Raw genomic sequence first — 22,829 nt, 5'->3', positions numbered from 1 at the left:
TTTGGCACTTGAAACAATCTTCAACACTTCACTCCATTCAGGTAAAATGTCCGTTTTTCCATTTTTGTAAGGTTCTTGCAGTTGGGTAATAATGTTCATTCCAATTAATCCAGGGGTTATCTTCTTACGTTGCCTGGCCTCTTCACTCGCTGGACTCTTAACGACTAAAATTCCCCTTTGTGGGATCATGACTCCCAGGGCTTCAATATCCAGTTCTAGGTATCCGACATATGGTATCTCTAGTCCATTTGCTGCTGTAAGTCTTAACCAATCGCCGGTAGGTAAAAGTGTTTTCCCTTGAGGGCGAAAGTGTTCATTGAAAAACTCTTCTGTAATTGTGGATACTTCAGATCCTGAGTCCAAGAGGCAAGGTACGTCCACTTCACCCAGTCGTACTGTCGCCACTGGGCACTCTCCAACTGCCTTCTCATACATTCTTGACACATCCATATTTGAGCCACTGTTGTCCCCTACTGTCACTTGGCTCCTTGTGGCAGAGGGAGTTAGTTTGACGGCTTGTCAGGGCGCTGTCTACCTTGTGGTGGTCCCTTCCTGACAAGGCGGTCATCATTTACCCTGCAGTTCCTGGCAATGTGTCCATTCTTGTTGCATTTGAAGCAAACAATATTAGGGCGCTGTCTACTCCATTCCTTGGGCGGGATTTGGGTCCTTGGCTGCTTGAGGTCTCTAATTGAACTCGTCAGTTCTTCTAAGGACTTCTGCTGCTTGAGCAGGACCTCCAATACCTTATCCATGGGGGTGACGACGGAGCTAGCAGCACTACACTGAGAACTCTCATCTGGGATGTCAGCTGCTACTTCCTGTGATAATGGGGGCCTTGCACGCTGTGGTCTTTCCTCCTCTTCTGACCAGCGTAAGGCTTCCTCCCTTAAATCTAAGAATGCGGGCTGATGCTCTCGGATGAACTTCTTCAGTTCCTTTCTAAGAAAGGGGTCCCTTACATTGTCTGCAAATTGGTCCCGTAGAGTCTTCTCTGGGTCAGGGACTGCCTTTGGATCTGCTTTGGTGACGCGCTTGAGTAGTTCATTCAAGCTGTACGAGTACCCTCGAAGTGTTTCATTTTCTTTCTGCTTACGCTCGTAGAACATCTTCAGGAGTTGAGAGCTGGAACGTTTCTCTCCAAATGCTCGTGCGAGAACATCCAGAAGGAAGCTTGGGTTACTTCGCTCCTTTTCGCTGTACATTCGTACCTCTTCTTTTGCTGGTCCATCCAGGTGAGACATTATGAAGTCCACTTTCTCGGGTGGGGTCATTTCTCGTGCCTCAAATGTTGTCTTCAGTTCTTCTATAAAGTCTTCAACTGGTTGGTCACCTTCTGTTTTCTTCCCAGTGAACTTCTTTATCTTCTTGTCGCGGGGAAAGACAACAATTTGCTTTGCACCATTTGTTGTTGCTGGTACTGAGGATGACACTTGAGTCGGATTGGTGGATTCCTTCAGGGCTTTTAGTTCTTCCATTGCCTCCTTGTACATCTGGGTCAATTCATCCACTTTTGTTGATAGCTCCTCTGTAGTCATGGTGATTTGATCCTTGTGCTATTATTGCAACCACCCTTTTTATAAAATTGCTGACTTTTTTCGATTTCTTTTTTTTTGTATCCTGCTCGCAGCGCCAAATGTGACCGAGGCAGGTTCTGGTGTTGTTAGTGAACAACGAAACAGACTTGTAGCCACAATAAAATTTATTTATGCAGGAATACAGAAATTATACAAAAGGAAAAAAAGGGTGATTGCAAACTGAAAAGAATAAATTAAAATAGCAAATCACTAAAAATATTACAATAACATAATCAAAATATAATACAGAAATAATAGTAAAACTTGAGTGTTACAATGAGCATTCACTAAATTCCTACAAAGCATTGCATGACACTGAGTAAAATATTAATCCTCTTATCTGGCACTAATAAAAAGCTATTCTTAGAACTAAATGTGAATTAACTGAAAGCAAGTGAAACATAAACCAAATAATAGCTCAAAACAGCAAAACAATGAAATAAACTGATCTTGCTAGCAATTTGAATAATTGTCCGACATAAAACTAAGAAAACTGTAAACTTGTTACTTTGTGTCAGGACAACATCTGTCATCATAGCTGGGTTAAACAAAGCTAGACTAACAGTGAAATATCTAATTTCAACAATGAACTCAGCACTAAAATGAGTCTTATGTAGAGACAAATACAATGTTTTGGAAACTACACATACAATGAATCCTAGATACAATTTGGACATGAATCAACAGAGGATTCAAGCAAAGATTAAACAATTGGTTTAAGATAAGTACAAGTTGACTGTAGTTTTGAACTTAAAACCTAAACTTTAGACATAATAACAAGGTTAAATGTGACATACCAAAATCCTGAGTGAAACGAATCACTAACTTAGGTCACAAGGAACAGTACTTGACCAAGGGGTCCTCAACTTGAAAGTGCAGGTCTTGAACACTTTGAACCACTGAATTAAACTAACTAACTGCACTTCTTTTATTAGGAAACAAACAATAGAAGGAAATTCTCATGATTCTAGTACAAGGTGTGGTGGTGTGACATATAGGAAATTCATGATGTAAATCCTGTGTGGTTAGGTTATGTGGGTTGATTTGATAAAGAAAGGAAATAGTTTCTACCAAACTGAAATTCTAAATTTGTGCTAAAAATGCATTGTCATGTTTTTGTGAACCTGGTCACACCAAGGAGATTATTATTGGGAATTCCAGGGATGGGGAGGGTCTCAAAAGCCAAACTTTTTAAAGAAAAGTATTAATAAAAATTGGAATTTCCATAGGGATGGGATGGGGAGATCTCTGTTTAATAAATACATAAATAATGTGTACAGACCCATTATCTGATGTGAAGACTGTGCAATATATCCTGGCCAACGAGTTGCCAAGGTGTAGCATCCTTGTTATCAATTTCAAGTACGAAATTAAAGAAGATCAGCATGTTAGATGGGAGAGGGGAATTTTTCAAAATATCATAAACTAAAAATATATATATTTTCCAAACTCAATCATGTTAGCAGTGTTAGTGTCTATTTATTTATTTATTTATTTATTTATGTATTTATTTATTTATTTATTAATGAATACCTGTGAAGAGATAGTCATACATTCTTGCAAATATTCTGGGAGTCTCCCACATACCATTTAGATCATCCAGTCCCCCAGGAAAGTTATGAAATTCATTGTCCAAGTAAACTACTGAACCATGGGCTCCAGTGGGGACAGTGCTATTACGATGCAATTTGCAGATGTGCTACATAATATGAGCTGAACAGTTTTGTTACCATGGCAACAGACTGCATTTCAGACCTTCCCTGATATTCTAGGCTTTTCTGGCCACCTCGTGGCCTTGATTAATGTTTTTCAAGCTGAAAATCACTGCATTATTGAAATTGGGTTAGAGGGGACTGGAAAAGATTGAGTTGCCAATTGGGAACATATTTTTATAGCCATATTAGTGTGTTGCCTGTAGAACTATAAGGCGACCAAGTTTCAATGATCTCTGCTGTATATATGGTCTGCACTTGATGTAATATTGAGTTTGGTGTATGACATCATCAGTCCTCTCATTTGCATATATTTTACACATTTTAAACTTAAATATCTCCAGAATTAATGCAAATATTTGTTAAGGTAAACAGCATTCGTAATCTATAGTGGAATTCTATTTGATACTCCTAAAAATTCTGAATCAAGGGGTAAACATTTGATGATAGTAGCATGCCAAATCATTGAGTTGAATTTATGCTGCTGACATTTACATGTACTGTAAAGTGTTGAAGAGAATTTTGCAGGGGAATTTGGTGTGTTTATTGAATTGCCAGAGGTTGGTTGGCTGGTTTTGTTATTGCTTTGTCATTATCTTCCATGTTTTTTTTTTTAAAAGCAGAGTGGTTGGTGGCAAAAGTAAAACTGGCAATATTCTTACTTACCTGTGTTTCTAAAGTCATGTTTTTAGGTTTTTGTGGTCAATCTATTATTATAACATAACTAAAGCAAAGCGCGCGCTCTGATTGGTTAATTTAGCGTCTACTATTTGCCCATGGCTGTACGCTGCTTACGTGTGTGCTAATGTTTAGAAAGCAAATCTTTTGACAGACATTGTTTCCAAAGTAATGGCCGACGTCCTTCTCCCAGAAATGCGAAACTGTCTTCACAGTTGTGTGAAGATGAAACTTTATCGAGTTACTGGTGTGCAGTCGGTTGTCATGAATGAATTTTCGCGCGCTTGTTTTCTCTTGTCGTGTAAGACTACACGAACATTTTTTTGTGATGTAGCTCAATTAAAGGACTTCTGTTGTTCAATGTCTCAATGTTATGTTATGAAACAAATGGTAAACGCCATAGCGTGCACTATTGAGTTATGGATGCACTTGGAAGGTTTGCTAAGCACTCAAGAAGCTAGAGTCGCACTCGGCTGTCGCCTCGTGCTTAGCAACCTCCCGCGTGCATCTATAACTCAATAGTACACGCTATGGCGTTTACCATTTGTTAAGTAGTTGCACTGTCTTAAATTACAATAGAAAAGATGTGATATTAATTATGTAAGTTATACTTTGGTATCGTTCATACCAAAATTATACTATTTTCTGGCTCAATGTTTGCCTCTGCATTAATTTGATTAAACTACTGTAGTTTATTTTTTAATGGAATTTAATTCTGTCAAAAGGGAGGTGGGAATCTGAGAACAATAGTGAACTAGACCAACAAATATACAGAAATCTACCACCATTGCTTTCATGGCTGAGTGGAGATGAATCTAAGTCAGACCAAAATTAGAAAAAAAATTACTGATTTATTGGAGGGTTGAAATGGGATCCTGGCTATGGGAGAGTAGGAATTGGGGCTGAGGGGGGTGGGTGGTGTGCTTGTGAATTTAAGAACCTCTCTGAAAGTGAAAACAAACTGTAGGTTTGAAAAGTTTAAAGTGGAGGTAAGAATTATACTTTAATATATCTTATTTATTAAGGTGGTAATGAACATAATACCCACTTAGGGTGAGTCATTGAAACAATGACATAATTTATGTTTGTCTTTTCTTAGGTGGTTACCTCCTGGCATATACACCCCATGCAGGCATACAATGTTATGATTAGATGATGCAACCTGCTTTCCCATGTTTAACATACACGTAAGAGTATTGATCAGTGGACCAGTGTACAAGTGTGATTTCTCTACTGATAATGAGAAGTATAATAAAGATACAAAGCCACTCTGGTGTGATTTATTTAATTATTCCTTAACGGTAAAGTAAACCAGTTAAACCAAAGGTTGCACTCTGTAAGATCAGGTGTACAAAAATTAAATAGAAAATTTCACTACATCAATTTTATTAATTAAGTATACTTCTCTGCAAAATATAGTTGGTATTTTGTTGTACTGGTAAGAATATAATTTGGAAATTTTTTATGGGAAATGTTTCCATTTAAAAATGTAGCTCAGATGCCACAACTATAGTTCTCCTTTCTGTGGTGTTTTCTTTTGTGGTAAATTGTGGAAACAAATTATGTTGACCTACATGTAAGTTAAAAAAATGTACATTCAAGTAGTAGCTCTTCTGAAAAAAAAAAAAGTTAATTTGTTGTTGTTTCTTCCTGTTCATTTTTTCCTTGAACATTTTTATTTTCCTAGTAAGTAGTTTAGCTAGCCATAAAAATGTTTTGTTGTCTCTGAGACCATTTTCAAGATAAAAAAGTGATTTGTATATAAAATTTGAATTTTTGGGGGGGTGGGGACCTTTTCAGAATTTCCCTACAAAGATCACAAGGTACAAGGGAAGAGGCAAAAATAGAATTATAAGAGTTAAAACATATGTTTTCATCATCAGTTTGGGCCTCTCTGTGAAGCTGCATAGTATACTTGAGGATCATGTTATACCCATTGTAATTCAAAATACAAATGGAAACTTGCATTGACAATCACTTAATCTCTTGGCACTGTTTTGTTTTTTAATAATTGCGTTTTTTCACAAAACAATAATTTGAACATCTTTGTTTCACAAGCTGGGAGGGGTATTCTACAAAGTTTTAAATGGAAAGCCCTTATCTCACGGTCCATTACCCCTTACCCTTTTGTATACATTTGTACCATTTTGATAGAAATGGCACCTCTTTTGTCGACCTTACATTGCAAAAGGGTAAATGTACCCCTTTAACAAACCTATTTAAGAATACTGCATCCCTTTTCTATTCCCTTGGAAAGAAGTTAATAAATAATATTATAGAATCTCTTCATTCTGGCTGAGGAGAGTAAATGAGAGCTTTTCAACAACATTTTAGAACCAGAAGAATGGAATCCCTAAATGACAGATTTTCCTACCCTTTCATACACCTCAACTTGTGAAATCCCTATCATTAATTTTATACCTGAAGCCTGAAAAAGGTACTCATCATGAGCTGAGCCTCCCGATATAGGTCATTACAGAGAGCCTTCCCACATACACAAGTCAGGAACTCTTGACAAGTACTGTAAGTAGATGCTGGCTTTAAGGCTGGTCTGAGCCAGCTTCTTGAGTTTTTTAGCACAAACTTGTTGCTCACTGTCAATTTCTAGTACAAAACCTTTTCTTTGCTGATCTGGTCCAAGTTCACAGACACTAGCATCACTCTCACGACACTGACTCTATCACTGTCACTCACACTCTGATTCTTCATTTTCACTGCACCATGCTTCATCATCACCCATCATTGTTAGACATGAGTTCATTAGCTTGTAAAATTCACCAGCCTGGCAGTGTCACTGTTGCTATTGCCTGTTCCCAGACTTTCTTTTATGGCTAGGTGTAGGGGCATGAAATTTCACTACTGTTTACGAACAATTTGTTTAGATGGCATATTGAAAGTGATGAATTACTGAAAATTGTCAGTATTGCTAATGTTCTCTCGTTTCCTTAGGGATTGAAATATCTTGATGTAAGATTACAAAGAGAAAGCATACTGAAATATAATGCACAATTTTTTAGTAACCTTTCAAAATGGGTTGCCAATATGGCAGGGATTAATAGATGAGGAACTTGGTCCGCAAACAGGGCAAATGAGAGGGTTTGAAGAAATTAAAGGTGCATGCTTGACCTCAGTTGGGGGGGGGGGGTGGTATTGGAACTTAGCGCTGCTGACGTCAAACACTGTCGAAACGGAAAAATAAATTTGATTACAAATGAGAAAAACCCACGACATGTCCAAATTACTTAATCGCCGTTAAAACTAATCCTCTTGCTTTTTTTTAAGTGGTTCACGGCCTGCCTGTAACGAAGCGTTTATCAATTAAGGGATTGCTTAGGGAAAACATATCTTGTTTAAGGTTCTTAACCAATCGTAACATATTTTATGTTTGAGTCATGAGCAAACACACGAGTTTGTGTTAGTGTCGATCGGCAAGAAAGTTCTGCAAAGCGCGTTATGTGTGTGGGTCTATTCTTTCAGTGATACGATTAACAGCACTCAACTACTCTCGAGTGTTTGGCAACAGTAAATTTTAAAAAAGGCGCTTCTGTTAATAAGGTTTCCCCATGTCTAGAAACCTGTCATTGTGCATTTTTCTTAGTGTAATGCCTACCTAAGAGAATAGGATATTTGAATTGATTGCAACTAATACTTACCTAGAATTCATTATTTCCACACAAACGATGACTCCTGTGGAATTCAGCGAGGAAGAAATGGCGACATTTCGTAAAAAACACGCCTTCAAAACAGCGTGTTTTTGAATAAATAATTACCCTGTCCTTCAAACAAACTGATATGACGAGGAAGAAGACAAAATTTTGTTTATCGTGGCCAAATAAAACGTTAAAAATATCCGGCCGATTGCAAAATAATAACATTTTACTTACTGAGCGAACGATTATGCCATGTTCAAATTTGATTTTGCCTCTCAGTGCTCTTTTTTACCGGATGTGACGTCATTTTTTGTTGGATGATTCAGATACACAAAAAGTGCCAGGCGTCGCAGAGTGTTCTCCCCCGCCCCTGTAACCGACCACACTATCTCGTCATAAACTCATACTTTTTGATGCGTTTTCGCCTATCATCCACATTAAAACGCTCGAAAACGCTGATGAAAACAGATACTTTCGAAAACTGTGACAAAAAAAGCGTCATATACTATCGCTTCCAGCAGCGTTTGCGGGCGTTTTAGTGTGGACCATATACCTACGAAAACGTATTAAAAATATGCGTTTTCGAATGAAAACGTATTAGTCTGGAAAGGAAATCACTCTAATGTGGTCGAAAATATTTTGCTTGGTGTTCGTTGAGACGAAAACGGATACTTTTGAAAACGGATTAGTGTGGTTCGGGGCTAGTCTCCCACGCAGACGCACGCCCTTCGAGCGTCTGCGTGGGAAGCTACAATAGGTCAGGGACTGAACCTTATCAATCTGAGCTAAACAACACACATAATACATTGCCGCTTACGTATACGTGTAAAAAGCGAGGGTCTATTATAGGGGGCCGTACATTCCGCAGACTGCTTTCGTTTTCTACAATAATCGACTGAGACCGCCCTTCTATTCACGGGACGGTTATCATCACAACCTATCTCTTAACAGTTACAGTACGTAACAAATTCTTTCTAACTCCATTCATGCCAGTAACCAGCGAACAAAAAAGTAATTTGGACGTTTAATGGGTGGTCACAAACACAAAGATTGCTCGAAATATTTGAATGACCACCACGTAAAACACGCAAAAACTGACAGCCGTGAGCAAAAATTATGATTTCCCGCAACCGCGCGATAATTTCTTAAGCTTTGAACCGCCACGTAATTGTGAATGTACCCGAAAAAAACCATTCGGTGCATGGATGAATTTGAAGTCAAGAAGATGATGCGATCTTATAGGAGACAAATAAAGAAAAAACAATTCTCCCAAGGTTTAGGTCTGTGCGTTATTCCAGACAGATGTTTGTCAGAATGTTTCGCACAAGTCTACCTTAGTGTGCTTAGTATGGAGCGGCCATGTCACTGGTGTACCACCGTAGTACTACACAGCAGTGATGCACTGCTGATGCAAATCGCGAAAAATCGGTGTTTGGGCTGAAAAAAAAAAAAAAGAAAAAAGAAATGAAAAGAAAAGAAAAAAAACCTTAAAAGAAAATTAAAGACAGAAATAAAAAAGTATAAAAAGACACCCCGACCCCGATTTAGTTGCGATACGGATATAAAAAGGTACAAAAGATATCCATGACATTTAGTCGTACAGACACCTTACAGTTCTATTTGACACTCTGGCTTCAATTTCCGGTCACAACCGTTACTATACTCTGTAATTCAACAATGAACATAGTAATACTTTAGGCGGAAAAATAAGAATATCCTGCCTGGGAATGAAAAAAAAGACATTCTTATAAAAGAAAAGAGTATATCACGAGTTTGCACTGTTTCTTCTTGCATGCGATTGAACACATTGTATAGTGGAACCTCGATTTAAGGAACCTCTATACAACGAAGTCCTCGGTATGACGAGCGATATTCTTTGCCCCAGCAATAGTAAAATGTATGGAAAAAGAACCTCGATACAACGAAACCGTGTTATAGCGAACACATTTTGCCAGTCCCTCGGCCCTTTGCTATATCCAGGTTCCACTATCAATCTTCACAATAGGATATCAGACAAGCCAACGATATCATGGAACACGCTCCTCGCCGAATTAAGGTTGGTTACCAGTATTCATGTTTTCAAGACGAAACTCTACTGGATGGGGGATGCCGAAGCTGCAATCCGTGCAACATTTAATTAGGTTTTTTTAAATGCTTTTATCTTTTTTTTAATGTTGTTTTTTACGAAATCTGTAAATAGCCAAAATTTTTAAGCTCTTCTCAGGCTTTGTTATTTCCTTTTAGGTAGGTGTCCTCTATTAGTAGAGAGTTATCCCTCGGCTAAAGCAATTCGACACGCTAATACAGTTTTTATTATTATTTTTATTTTAGTATATCACAAGTTTACACTCCTTCTGTTAGCTTAGGACTGGATACATGTGTAACAATCTTTACAATATGATATCAGACTAGACAACAACATCAGATCAGATCCAGCCTGCTTAGCTGGCGTAAAATGGGGAGGATGGGGGAGAGACAACGGGGATATCAGGGGGTATTCCTCGAGTTTTTCACTTCCCCCACTCCTGTCCCGTCTAGCTTGCCCTGGGTCCGGGACGCTTACAACACAGGCTAGATCAGATCATAACTGGGTTGCTGGTTTCTCCATAACGCAGTCCTGCATCTCGTTTCTTTTACCAGCCGCTAACTATTAGTTTGATTGTCACGGGTCACGCAATGCTCGTCCAAAAATAAGAAAAGAGAAAACAGTTTTACTTGACTACTTGTTACAATGATATAGCTAATGATGACAGAAATCACAGAGGGCAGTTATAAACAATAATTGACTTGTCATCTGATACGGACACGATCTTGGAGCCAGTGGCATTGTACTTCACTCCCCACACCTGACATAAGCAGAACAGAAAAACAAAACTGATTAGGAAATCACAAAGCCTGGCAACTACCTCACAAGTCTGTTGCATCTTCTAAAACTTCTACGGTTTGGGTGGAGGGATAAGGATGGAGCAAAGCCTGGAGGGACTCGCCTATAGAAATGACGATGATGACCTCTCAGGGTGCAAAGTAGTAAAATTACAAAAGTTAGAGCTATCGCGGTTCCTTCTAAGAGATCGAGCCGAAAAATAACAGGAACTTCGTGTTACTCAACTGATTTTTACTTGATATTTTTTATTTATTTGTCAAACATAACCACAGTCCTCCGACCTAGCCTGTTTTTTAGTTAGGAAGCAGCAGCAGCAGTAGCAGCGCACAAAACAGCAAGAGCGAAAATAGGGCGCCGTTCTGTGTTTTTCTCTGCCGTTTTCGTGCTCCTCTCCGCGGGCTGCTCCCCAACTGTACGAAGGCCTGGAACAGGCTACAGTCCTTCAGACCTGTCGTCAAGAAATAGATCAATGTTGATTTGTTGTATCAGAATCGGTATCTCCTTGAACATGAATGTGAGCCACGCCCACCCACACAGCAAGATTTTGGTGCCTTGGAGATGGTTCTTTTCCAAATTCCAGACAAGCACCATTAGAAAGTAAAAGGCTGATGAAGGCGACTGCCATGCCACCACACAGGGATTCGACTATAAAAATCACAGAGGAATCAAACTCTTGCTGTTCCATGAAAATGCAGGGATCACCTTCTCTCTCTCTACACGCCTCGTCAACATCCCGAAAGGGGGAACTTCCACATGAAAAGGTCGGGGATGCTTGTCGTCTCGTTTAGAGGTATAAATCAAGGATTCTGGTCTCACTTAGCTAGGGTGTTCATGACAAAACGCCACTTTTTTTAGCTGTAAAAGTATCTTTTAGGGTGCACTCGAAGACATAATATTAAGAAAATTATCTTATTTCTGTTTTTAAGCTTGATTTCTACTGATCTCTCGAGTCTGGTCTACTAGCATGGGCTCCTTTCCTGAACAGCGACTGGTAATCAAGCCTATTTCGTTTCAAGTGGTTTCTTTTAGGGGTCAAATAAAGATGTCAAAGCCACGCCCAGATTACTCTCCCTTTGGGGTTAAATTCAAATTTTCCGACAAGCACCCACGACCTTTCCGGGATCAGCATACAGGAAACTCTCCATTGCCTTGTAAGAAGGCAGTAATCACACTTCCTCAAATAACAATTCCTTTAACGAGTTTCTACATTTCTCTGAGGGAGAATTTACAATAGGTTTCCTGACCAAGATGTTTTCCCTCAGATAACCAGGTGCTTTAATTAATAACCTGCCTGCTTGGAGTTATTGTAAACTAGACAATAGTTTTTGATTTGTCGCCCTAAGTAAATATATGCCACCTTAAGTTAGTATATACCTGATCGTTGTGTTCGTAAAAAGTCTGAACACACTGTCTTGAGCCTGCATCCCAGACCTTCACAGTCTTGTCACTAGAACTTGAAAAAAAAAAAAAAAAAAGGAAAAACTTATCAATCAAACTTTTAGCAGAGGGAGAACAATGACATCTATCTGCCAGAGTGCTACTTTGTTCAAAATTATTGTTTTAGTTCTAACTTTTATTTTCTTATTCATTGAATCAGTTTATTCTATTGGTATAAGATTATTTTGACCTAAGATTGTGCAGTTCCTGAAAATATCCATACTCCCCTGACAAAAAGGATTGGAATTTCTTGGGAGTGAGGTGAGGGGTTCTGTAAGATCGAAAAATTTAAAGACATTTATGAAGCTTAATTGGAATTTCCAGAGGGGTGGGTGGGGGATCTTGGAAAAAATCCCTTCCTTGGGGAGGTATGGATATTTTATGGAAGTACACATTGTCTGGGTAAAGTTTTGACAAAACATTACTTCTGTGTTTCTGCTTTATTGACTATATAGCAGCTTTTTCAATGCTTCTCAAAGGAGTTCACCTAACTCTCCTTTCACAGTCTCCTCACAGTTAAAAGTAGATTTACTATTGAAAAGTAGATACAATCATTAATTCAAGACTTTCTATTTTGGTTTCTATTGTCATGTTTTGAAGATCACTTTGTGGTGACGTAGACATAATATCTTGGTACGAGTAGAGAATTTTTAAATTTTTAACCACATAGTGAATACCTTGAGACAAAGTGTGTGTTGTCTGGACAAAATGAAACACCAAGAACCCACGAGCCATGTCCCGACAGAGTTCCAACTAAGTTAGCATTTTGTCTGTAAGAGGTGAAATGAACACAAACAAACAAGCGAACAAAAATAAGACAGAAACAAGTCATTCAAATCTAGATGCAGTCAAGCAAAGTGTAAACCAAACATGTTATGAATAATCAATAACTTGCTGTAGAGACTGTACTCTAGGCTACCATTGCAAATTGTACAAAGCTAAAAAATAAGAAATTTCAGCAGTACACAAATTTCACACTTCCACAGCCCACATACAGTACCCACAGTTTAGCACTCTGCCCAGATCTAATTTGGCACATTATTCAAAATAGCAACTTTGGGACAAATTTTATGCAAGGCAATATCAGCCAACAAATTAACGAACTGTTCATGGTTTAAAATCCGTGTTTCAACAATTGTCCCTTGTAAATTTATGCAACATAGCCCAAGGAACAGGGCTACACAGAGGAGCCACAATGAACAACTACAGCGAAGTTAATGCCCTGAATGGTACACATCATATATCTTGATGTGATTGTCATCAGAAGCAGTAATCAACAGCTGGGAGTCAGGTGAGAATGTTAATGATCTGATAGGCATGGCGTGACCTGCAGAGAACCAAAAAATTCATTGATCAATGTATTCTGATAATTACATGTCAAATGAATTCATTAGTCCAGCTTATCATTTTGGCTTGCAAATAATTTTTTCTTGGATAAATTTTTGATTTCTCACCTTCTAGAGTGTGGAGTAATTTTCCTGTGGTCAGGTCAAAAATGTTTATTATTCCATCAATGGCTCCACAAGCAATATAATGACCATCAGGACTCTGAAGTCAAATAAATTTATAATTGTTAATGATCACTGAAAATAATTCTATTTTACCCAGTTCCAGCTAACATCAGAGATAAGGAAAAGGGGCCATCCATTTTCATGACATGTTTTAGAATAGCCCAGCAGCAAACAGCCATGAGAACTGGTTTTCAGAAGTTTTGGTTACACACCTTAGAGTACTTTACTTTGATTCCTTTTCATTAGTAAAATTCATTTTCATTCCCAGGGTCCTCTACTCCAAGGAGAGGATGCTGGGAACAAGGTTGCTGTCTCCACTGGTCATCAACATATCAGAATGGGACTTAGGACACCTGCTCAACAGTTTGGGCTGTTTAGGATGCAAGCATGTGTGGGGGGTACACTGTGTAAGACTGTACATTGAACAGATCATGACATTACAAAAGAAGCCATAATAACATACATAAGCTATGCTCATGGTGAATTTTCCTCTTGTATCCAGAGCACTCTCCTTTTTCCCACTTTCGACACCTATTAAACTAATTTTCCCAGCATGGCTGCCAGTAGCAATGTATCTTGAGTCTGGTGAAAATGCAACAGTCCAAGTATCCACTGTAAAGAAACAATTATATTGAACAGTAAATTAATAATGACTCACTGCAATGGACCACTTTGACAGTATCACGCTTTTCTCATTTTTTCAGTCAAACCAAAAATAAGCCTCACCGCTAGATTTATCACACCAACTTTAGTTAAATTTTTTGAAGTTTCATAACAACCAGTTGCAAACTCATTGAAATGTAGAACCCCAAATTTTCACAATATAATCATGTGGTGCAGTACCTGGTCCACAGTCAATGGCTTTCAGCTGCTTTCCTGATTCTAAATCCCATATTCTGATATGGCTGTCCAGTGAACTTGAGGCTGCAACTGTTTTACATCAGTTTTGGTCAAGGATTTCACAACTAGTGATTGCTATAAACTAGCGGACATTACTGTTTCAAGAGCATTCATGACTGTACGATGATGATCTACACGACTGTTATTAACTTTATAAATAATATGCATCTTAGGGACTGGTCAAAACGTACAAGGGGGGGGGGTGGGTGGGTGGGGGTGGGCTGGAGCATTAATATTTAAAATGTGGTGGTTAGAAAACACATGACCCACTCCTTCCATTTGGCACAACACTGAGTGACCCACTCCCAAATAAAGGTTGAAAATTACATGACCTACCCCCTATTAAACCTGATTTTGGTTGCATAATCCGACAAAATCACATTTTGTGTCTGAAATATTATTGTGGTTAAGCATGTTAACCATATTGGGAACGATATTGCCTGCCTGGCTTGGCTATCGCAAAGAAATTCTTTCTCACAAAGAAGTTTGGTTTGCCTGCCTGTGAAAACCAATTACCGACCCATTGACAACCTCAAAGTAACCCCTGACTTAAACAATTGTGCAATTGAATTAATATTGCAGGATACTTGTTCCAGTTAAGTTAATGTCCACTGACACAACTCCAAGTTGATGTCCTTCAAAGTTAAATCTTGGCTCCAATTTCTCCTCATTCCTGCAAGAATATTATATAATATGATTTCTTTTAAAATTCCTCTCTTTCCTTCAAAACAACTGTTACTGTAATTGTCCAAAGAAAATAAACAAAGAAGGAAAAAGCTAGGAAAAAACTAGATAGATTTCTTAAAGTTTTACTTTCACATATCTTGCCTCTGCGACAACACCATGTATTACTTTGAGGTAAAAAACATATGTACAAACTTAATACTCACCATCTCCAGCACTTGACCATATCATCAACAGCACCTGTTATGATATTTTCTATTCCATCCTTGTCACTTGTTCCCCAGGTTACTGTCCAAATACTATCCTCATGTGCTAATTAAAAAAAATGTTCAGCTATGTTTTACTGCTTACTGTTGATGTTTAGTTAATAGTTAATTAGGTGTGAATCAGTCTATGATAGTAAATTTTTAATGTTTTAGATTTTAAAACTCATAAATTACATAAATCTTTGTATTGTAGGAATAGACATATGTATTTTGAACGAGTTTGTACAGCTGTTAGACATGACATGTCTAAATAAAGTATTGCATTGTATTGTATTGCTGTTTCTTGCAGTGTTTAGTATTTACTACAAGTAAGTACTTAGTTTACAGATGTACCTGCTTCATGACAGATGTACAGTGTATTATGTACAACCAACAGCTTGTAAAAATATAGTTTCAGTTATCAAATCTAGTTATAAATTTGCTTTTAAAAAGTTAAAACTCAGATACCCATAAGCTATGCAGCTAACATAACAGTCTTTAGAGGTATTCATGCATATCATCAAAAGGTCCTCCAAAGACTTCCCAAGGCTTAATTCAATAATGTCTTTGAAATTTGAAGATTTCCAATGATTATCTCAAGCCTTATTGTCTTAAGGTTTGTAAATACTTCATCTAGTTACAAAAGCACAACAATGTTTCTTTATAGGGAAATCCTCAAAGATCTTGATGTTAACAAGTCATTCATACTCAAATTATCTGGAAACCAAAAACATTTGTAAATGTTCAAAAATGTCAGAATTCATGGTACTCCTTCCTGCTGTGTAATTTTGTTTTAAGCCTACAAAAAAAACTTATTTATGGTTAAGAACCGACAACGGACCGACAACACATCGGCTCTTAACCATAACATTTGCTTGATGTTTTAAAAAGTTGTTATTGATAAAAAAAAAATTGCATCATCATTCTCAATTGATCATCCTGGTGCAGCTGTCTAAATTCATGGGTGCAGACAAATTAGTCCGTGATTTTGGTGCAAAATGTCAGTGTTAATTTATGACAACCATTGGCGCAAAATTTCTTGAAATTTCTCAATATAATAAACAAGTCAAAAACCCTAATTTGTTACCTATAATATTAAGAAGTAATCAAATGGTATATTCGTGAAATAAGAAAATAATTTCAATTTTGCTTTATAAAAATTCTAATTCTTTAGGCTCAGAAATTGTTAGAATTTTGACGAAATGTGCATGAAATTATTTCCCAATTTCACTCGTCACCATTACGCATACTTATTTTGTCTAGAGATATATCTTACCTTGTTCTTGCTTGAAGCATACACTGTACTGTGACTAGAACAAGAACAAGTAACCCATTTACATTTATGATTTTTATTAGAAAATGTTACAGCTTCCTTCAAACCCTGTTCAGAGCATCCTGACAGAGCTGCCGCTAAGTTTCAATTCACCTGTAGCATTGATCTTGACACCCATAACAAACTTGATACTTAATGGGTGAACTGTATCAGCTAAAGGCAATTTCACCCATAACATCAAGGGCCCATCAAGTATACTCAGCTGTAAAAGAAGCTACAGGTTATGGCCCTCACTGACAGCCCTGTCCTGAGGGTGAGTAATGAGGGTGGTAAAGGGGGGGGGGGGGGTATAGATCACGTTTCACGGAAAATAAAGCAGCCCTTTCACAATTCACGAAAAATACAACATTGGCATTTCACGCTTCACGGAAAATAAAAGAGAACGTTTTGGAAAATCATGGTTCACAGCGACTATGGAAATCACGATTCACAAGGAAAAAAATGGCTATTTCACGTTTCACAGGAAATAAAAGGGGTGATCACGGATCACGAAAATACCCTTTACCACCCTCAGTAATGTACTGTATTTGTTTTCTAAAGAAACTGTTGAGTTGTGCCAGCAGTTTTAAAGTAAAATAATATCTCTCAACTTGGAGTCTACAGTTAAAGTTAAAGTTTGTGAAGTTCACATTTCAAGTCCTAGCAATAACCATTCATCAGCTCTGATGATGCAGGAAATTAACACTAAGCATTGAAAAGTCATTTTTGCAAACTCGCAACTGTGGCTAGCTTACCTTTATTAACTTCAAGTTTACTAAACAAACTAAATGTATACTGAAGATGGCCAATAGTTAACTTCCTCTTAATTCAAATCAGTGTTCAGATATAAGGCTGAAGTAATGATAAATTTAACAAAATCAGAGCAAAAGTTAAAAAGTTTGCTAAATCACTACAGACATGTGCGAAGGAAACCATCCATACTCGTCTTCGGGGCCACCTGTCCTACTTAATAATTAGCTGGCCTAGTCCGAATCTGAGGGCTTAATAAGCTTAAATTAATTATTACAGATTATTTAACAAATAAAGAAGCCTCGACTGTGCTCTGTTTTGTTGTAAAGCACGCAGGAAGCAGTAGAGCATGAAAGAAGTGTAGGGGAAAACACGAGACGTAGTCGAGTGTTTTTCCCTACTTCTTAAGTGCTCTACCGCTTCCTAAGTGCTTTACAACAGAACAGAGTGCAGTCGAGGCTTCTTTATTTGTTTTATGATAAAGAATCAGATAATTTCCCCACGCATTCGGCTGAATTTTCAAACCAAACTTTATTTTCCAAACGAGCAAAAGTGGCGTCAGCCGTGCACTGTTCTCTGATAAAGCACGCTAAAATAAGCCAATCACAATCCTTGTTAGAATTGTTCAAATAATTTGATTGGCTAACGAAGCGACAGCTGTCAATCACAAACTGGACTTCAGCTAAGCTTTCAGTTTCGAGAAGTTTGAGCGGCTTTCGGGAGAAGAATGATGCCTTCAAAGTTCGCTTTTAAGTTAATTTTTAAATACGGATCTCAAGGCAGGTAAAGGTTTATAGTCCAGAGGAATCCGGCCGTATTATGGCCCATGAAAACGAACACTTTTCCAGTGGAAATTACGAAACGCGGAGCTCAAAGCTTGTGAATGAAAATGCGAAATGCCGGGTTGAATTTGAAAGGAGCTACAGTTATTTACGGCTTGTAGCCGCATGCAGCAAGATTGCCCGAACTAGCGTAAAAGTTAGAAAGACTTAACGACTCCCACTGGTTCTACTTCGAGCACAGAAGAGAATATCAGAGCAAGTTTTGCACTGACCACTCATCGGTTTACTTCGCTGAGATGACCGGAGAACGAGCGTTACTACACTGCATGTAAGTGTTGTTTGAGCAAATGAGCATTCTTAATTGTAAATTTACAAAAATAAAGCTTCTCATCATAAACAGAGACAGTTCAATTGTTTTCTGTCGTTGTTTTACTTCTTAGTATAATTTCTGCCTTCGTAACAAAATTAATGTCTTTATCGAAGCACTGTTTAGGTTGAGAATTTGTGTATTTTGCTACAGTTGTACATGTTTTGTCGGCGGGAATCTAGCAAAACTTGTTATTTTAGTACAGTTTTAACACTACTGTTGCTAAAAATGGTCTCTGTGAGCCATATTTACTGCAGAAAAATAGCTCGCTTCTAGTGCGTTTGTCTGAGTCACAGGGGATGTTTAATTTGGGTCAAATTTGTCAAAATTCCGAAGCAAAATTTGGAAGCCAACTTACCGTCATCAACCCGTGCTCTGTTCTCTGATAAAGCACGCTGTTCCAGCCAATCAGAGCGCGCGTTATATGGAAACTTTATTATAATACTAAGTAAAGCTTACATGTGGTACCCATGCATTTGGCATTAGAATAGCGACAACATTATTCCAATTTAACAATCAGAAAGGTCACTTTTTTCAGTGGATTATTAATAGTTTAAATATAAAGCTCCATGGACATTAGCTGTTAGCATGAATCAAGCGCTCACATTGGACAAAATTAGTCTAGATGATCAAATAGTAGTGAAACTGTTTCTATATCAAAGACGAAAGAGACCCAAGAAGCTGAAGACCATGTCCTTTCAAAATAATTTAAAACATCTCACTTACCATGGCTTTGAATCAGACGAGAAGAATCATAAGAAGAAGTTGAAAGTTGCTGAGGAAGTTTAGTTCAGGCCGCTATGCTTACCGCCATCTTTAATTATTGGCTCAAGTCAGCGTTCATTACGATAGCGCACACTCAGTACTCCCTTAGTCTGTTGCGCCTTCGTTTCAAGATGTCGCTTACGGGAAGGACACTCAATATTCTTGGCCGATCTGCCACCCGTGTTCGTTGCACTGGATTACAACGTTTACGTTCGGAGTATGCGGAAGGACCAGGAAATGTAAGTGTTTGATCTCTTTAATGGCAACTTGTGTTTCCTCTCTTTTTATACGTAAGCTTATTTCAGGATCAAAGTCAATGGCATTCCCACTTCGTCATCACCGACTTTAGTGACCGTGTTAATTTTTTCCCTGTAGATTGTGGCCAATTGAAAACTTTCATGGAAATCTGTTCTTTTATTCAGAGGAATCTTACTTTAAATCATATCTAAACTGTTTCTCGGGATGATACACTCCCCTCGTTGTTCTATTTTTCAAACCTCAATTCCAGACTGTACAATATGTGAAGGGTCCTTTTGTGGGTACCCTGCTAGTAGAGTTGCTTCGCCGTTTCCTCAAAAATAGGAAAAGTTATCCTCTTTCCTGATTTTCCAAGGAAAGACCAAAGCAACTTTGCTGGCAGTGTTTATCATTATATTTTATTGGAGACAGAGAGCTAGCAGTTAAGCGTGGTTGAACGTGAAATAACTACTCTTAATAAATAATAATTAGTGTTTAACCAGTGGACAACTTTGTTTTCTAGCAAATCAAGATATGCGTTTGTGATAAACATGGAATTAAACAAATTGTCACAAGATGGGAGGTTTAGTCGGGTGCACAGCCATGAATGTGTATTCCCTCAGCTGACTGCAGCTCTTTACATTTGACCATAGGCTAGCATAGTGCTTCTTAGAACTCTGCTAGCCCCTGCTAGCGCTATGCAGTGGTGTGTTTTTTCATTAATGTATACACTTTAAATTAGGGCCCATTCACACTATAATGGAGAAATATGAAAACACAACTTATTTCTATGGCTTGTCCTACTGTCCACGCTAAATATTCATCACAAAAAGGGAGCTTTTTGAAAATGCTTTTCAAACTGATGGAATTTGAAAACACTGGCCTTGCGTTTTAGTGTGCTTGGAAAACATTTTGAAAAGGGAGCTTTTTGAAAATGATGGTGCCATGACAATCATGTGACTTGTCTGCCCAAATTTTCCTCGAACACAAATCCCAAATGAGCGATGATTGTTGCATATTATGGATGGGGCCTTAATCTTTAAGGTATTAATAATAGGTAATTTATTTGTCTTGCATATTTTTAGAACATGCCTTTCCAGACGAAGAACAAGCCAAGGCTTCTTATGACCATGATCCTGTATTGTGGAACAATGTTTACCTTGCCTTTTATTGCTGTGAGATTCCAGATGGCCAAGCAGTCAAGCTAATGGTGTGGTCTAGTGTGGTGATTTAAATGCAAGAGCTGAAAATGAAGATTTGTAATTCAAATGCATCTGTAAAACCTCTTTTAAGCATGTACTGTTCCAGTCAGTTATGAACATGTCATGACACGAGCTTTATTGTAACTTGTTAGTGCCAACATTAGTTTAATGATTAATAGTTTGTCATTGGTGATGTAAGCTTCTGTAAATTTTGTTATCAAGATTTTGTTGGATTGAAGCAATAAACCATTTGTTTTCAAGTTTCTTGGAGAGAACTAAGAATCTAACAATATTCAACTTGCCAAAGCCAACAGACAAGCTTTCAGCCCGTTTTCCCCTCTTGCTAATTGGCTCCAGTGGTCAAGATTGATCACAAAAAGCTCATTAAGTCACAGGGATTTGTAGTGACTATCAAACCATCAACAAACATACCTCTACTGTGCCATCTTGTGGAATGCTTGGAAAATAGGTAAACTGATTTCAGCACAAAGGAAAAATGTGACATACTGCATCATGGCAAGTGAATAATAATTTATAAAAGTTCTACAGACAAACCCCTACTAACAGGGACTCCGGTAGGTGGACTACCTCCTGTAGGCAGACACTTGGCCCAGCTACATGCAAACAATTAGGGTTCATATGGGCCCTGAAAAACCTGGAAAGTCCTGGAATTTTATTGCAGCATTTTCCAGGACTGGAAGGTCCTGGAACAAGACTGGTCCAGGAATGTTCTGGAAATCTGTTAAATTCACTAAATTCTCAAAACTTACTTTATGAGTTATGTCTGCAGAATTAATGTTCAGATCTTGGGAGTGAAAGGGTTAATGTAAATTTTAGAGTCCTAGAAAAATAAATCTCAGACCTGGAAAAGTCCTGGAAGTTTTTTTCTTAAAAAGAGCATGAACCCTGAACAATACATTAACTACCCATAGGTGACACCTCTCTTAAGCACACATTTCTACCGATACCAGTCATGTCCACTTAGGACACATTTTACTGCAGTCATTTCTTGATTTTCCAGTACTACTCAGTATCTGAGTGTACTAAACTGAACGAACAATGACAGTGACTTTCCCTGTAATGAACGGAGATATTTTTTCAAATGGTCCAAGCACTGTTGCTCTTGGTCAGTTACAGGCTCTGACTTGAATAATTTCAAAATCTTTTTGGCAGTGGGCCTCTTAATTTTATAAAGATTTTCTAAAGTCACAACAGATTGGAAATCTGGAAGAGAAATCAATGGTTAAATAATAAGTGCCTGGCAATTCACGACATATCACGGTTTCTGTATTTTATATCAAGGCATCTCCTTTACCAAAATCAGTCCAGCTCTTAATGCCAGCTCCACTTGAATAATTCACACTTGCTCCTACCTAGTCCACACAAGGTGAACTGCTTGTAATATTATTGGCTACCCAGGTGAGCAAGATGGAGTTAACAACTCAGTTGAGATTGTTTGCTGTATCCCACAAGAAATTGGTGTTGACCTGTGTGCCATGTAATAAAAACTGTCTTTATTGTTTGCCCAAGATGGCGATAATTAGCCTTGTTTTTCTTAATTTTCATTCTTGATTGAGTCTTGTTCTGTAAACACACAAAAATAGAACTTGGCTAATATTCTGTCATCTTGACCTGAAGCTTGGTCAATAGCCCACACATATTACATATTGCAGTCTCAGTCTCTAGCTCTTTTATACTTACACCCATGGTTCTCTCATCACCCTGTTGATAACAGAGAACTTTAAAAAAAGATTCTGTGCACTTCTTAAATGAATTAAGATACAGTTCTAGTCTAACCTCTGCAACATAATGCTAAGGAAAATCAACAGGCAGTTGTTGAAAGGCAGCTGTCGTGGTGGCAATTTGATGAGTGTCAAGTAGCCTGCATTGGGGATGCTTCCTTTCCATTTTTCAGGTGGGGACATTGAGGAAACAAACTAGTGTGCCTGGGGCGAGCAAAAAATGGCGAGAAACAGGGAGAAGGTGAGCAAAAAATGGAGGAGAAAGGTGAGGGGTGAGTGTTTTGCCCCACCCCTTCCACTGCTTCTTGTTTTTTCTCACCCGCTTGGAGTTGTGTTCACTTCACATGCTTTTAAAAATGAACGTCTGCTATGCAAGTTAAGTGTCAAGTGCTTG

General features: G+C 38.0%; 3 protein-coding genes across 3 annotated transcripts; 1 reads left to right on the top strand and 2 right to left on the bottom strand.

The window, feature by feature from the left end:
* Window positions 1-53: 53 nt before the first annotated feature.
* Window positions 54-2,735, bottom strand: LOC149118828 (uncharacterized). The gene is made up of 2 exons (XM_089273367.1): window positions 2,375-2,735; window positions 54-1,757 (listed from the first exon to the last, which is right to left on the bottom strand). Exon 2 carries the CDS (start codon window positions 1,536-1,538, stop codon window positions 504-506), a length of 1,035 nt encoding a protein of 344 aa, XP_089129493.1. The 5' UTR covers window positions 1,539-1,757; window positions 2,375-2,735; the 3' UTR covers window positions 54-503.
* Window positions 2,736-9,919: 7,184 nt separating this feature from the next.
* Window positions 9,920-19,302, bottom strand: LOC110054175 (uncharacterized). Its single transcript, XM_089273357.1, has 11 exons — window positions 19,216-19,302; window positions 16,555-16,588; window positions 15,240-15,345; window positions 14,937-15,022; window positions 14,293-14,379; window positions 13,913-14,061; window positions 13,393-13,486; window positions 13,172-13,265; window positions 12,616-12,708; window positions 11,876-11,954; window positions 9,920-10,463 (listed from the first exon to the last, which is right to left on the bottom strand). Exons 1-11 carry the CDS (start codon window positions 19,216-19,218, stop codon window positions 10,374-10,376), a joined length of 915 nt encoding a protein of 304 aa, XP_089129483.1. The 5' UTR covers window positions 19,219-19,302; the 3' UTR covers window positions 9,920-10,373.
* LOC110054178 (cytochrome c oxidase subunit 7C, mitochondrial-like) lies at window positions 19,275-20,953 on the top strand. Its single transcript, XM_020760513.2, has 2 exons — window positions 19,275-19,493; window positions 20,577-20,953. The coding sequence occupies exons 1-2, from the start codon at window positions 19,290-19,292 to the stop codon at window positions 20,697-20,699; spliced, it is 327 nt and encodes a 108-aa protein (XP_020616172.2). The 5' UTR covers window positions 19,275-19,289; the 3' UTR covers window positions 20,700-20,953.
* The last annotated feature ends 1,876 nt before the right edge of the window (window positions 20,954-22,829 follow it).

This window comes from Orbicella faveolata, unplaced genomic scaffold, assembly GCF_042242905.1.
Source record: "Orbicella faveolata isolate gen_17 unplaced genomic scaffold, um_ofav_v1 contig_1, whole genome shotgun sequence".
NCBI classification, from domain to species: Eukaryota; Metazoa; Cnidaria; class Anthozoa; order Scleractinia; family Merulinidae; genus Orbicella; species Orbicella faveolata.
This window is presented reverse-complemented; position numbering and strand designations above follow the sequence as displayed.

What these genes read in the sequence shown, in the direction of transcription:
- LOC110054175 (XM_089273357.1), bottom strand. An exon ending in TCACCATGAGCATAGCTTAT is followed by an intron (nt 13,487 to 13,912) that starts GTATGTTATTAT and finishes ATTTGACTTCAG; the next exon opens with AGTCCTGATGGTCATTATAT. An exon ending in TTTACGAACACAACGATCAG is followed by an intron (nt 10,464 to 11,875) that starts GTATATACTAAC and finishes TGCTTATGTCAG; the next exon opens with GTGTGGGGAGTGAAGTACAA.
- LOC149118828 (XM_089273367.1), bottom strand. Translation starts at nt 1,538, where the DNA reads ATGACTACAGAGGAGCTATCAACAAAAGTGGATGAATTGACCCAGATG.
- LOC110054178 (XM_020760513.2), top strand. Translation starts at nt 19,290, where the DNA reads ATGCTTACCGCCATCTTTAATTATTGGCTCAAGTCAGCGTTCATTACG. An exon ending in ATGCGGAAGGACCAGGAAAT is followed by an intron (nt 19,494 to 20,576) that starts GTAAGTGTTTGA and finishes GCATATTTTTAG; the next exon opens with AACATGCCTTTCCAGACGAA.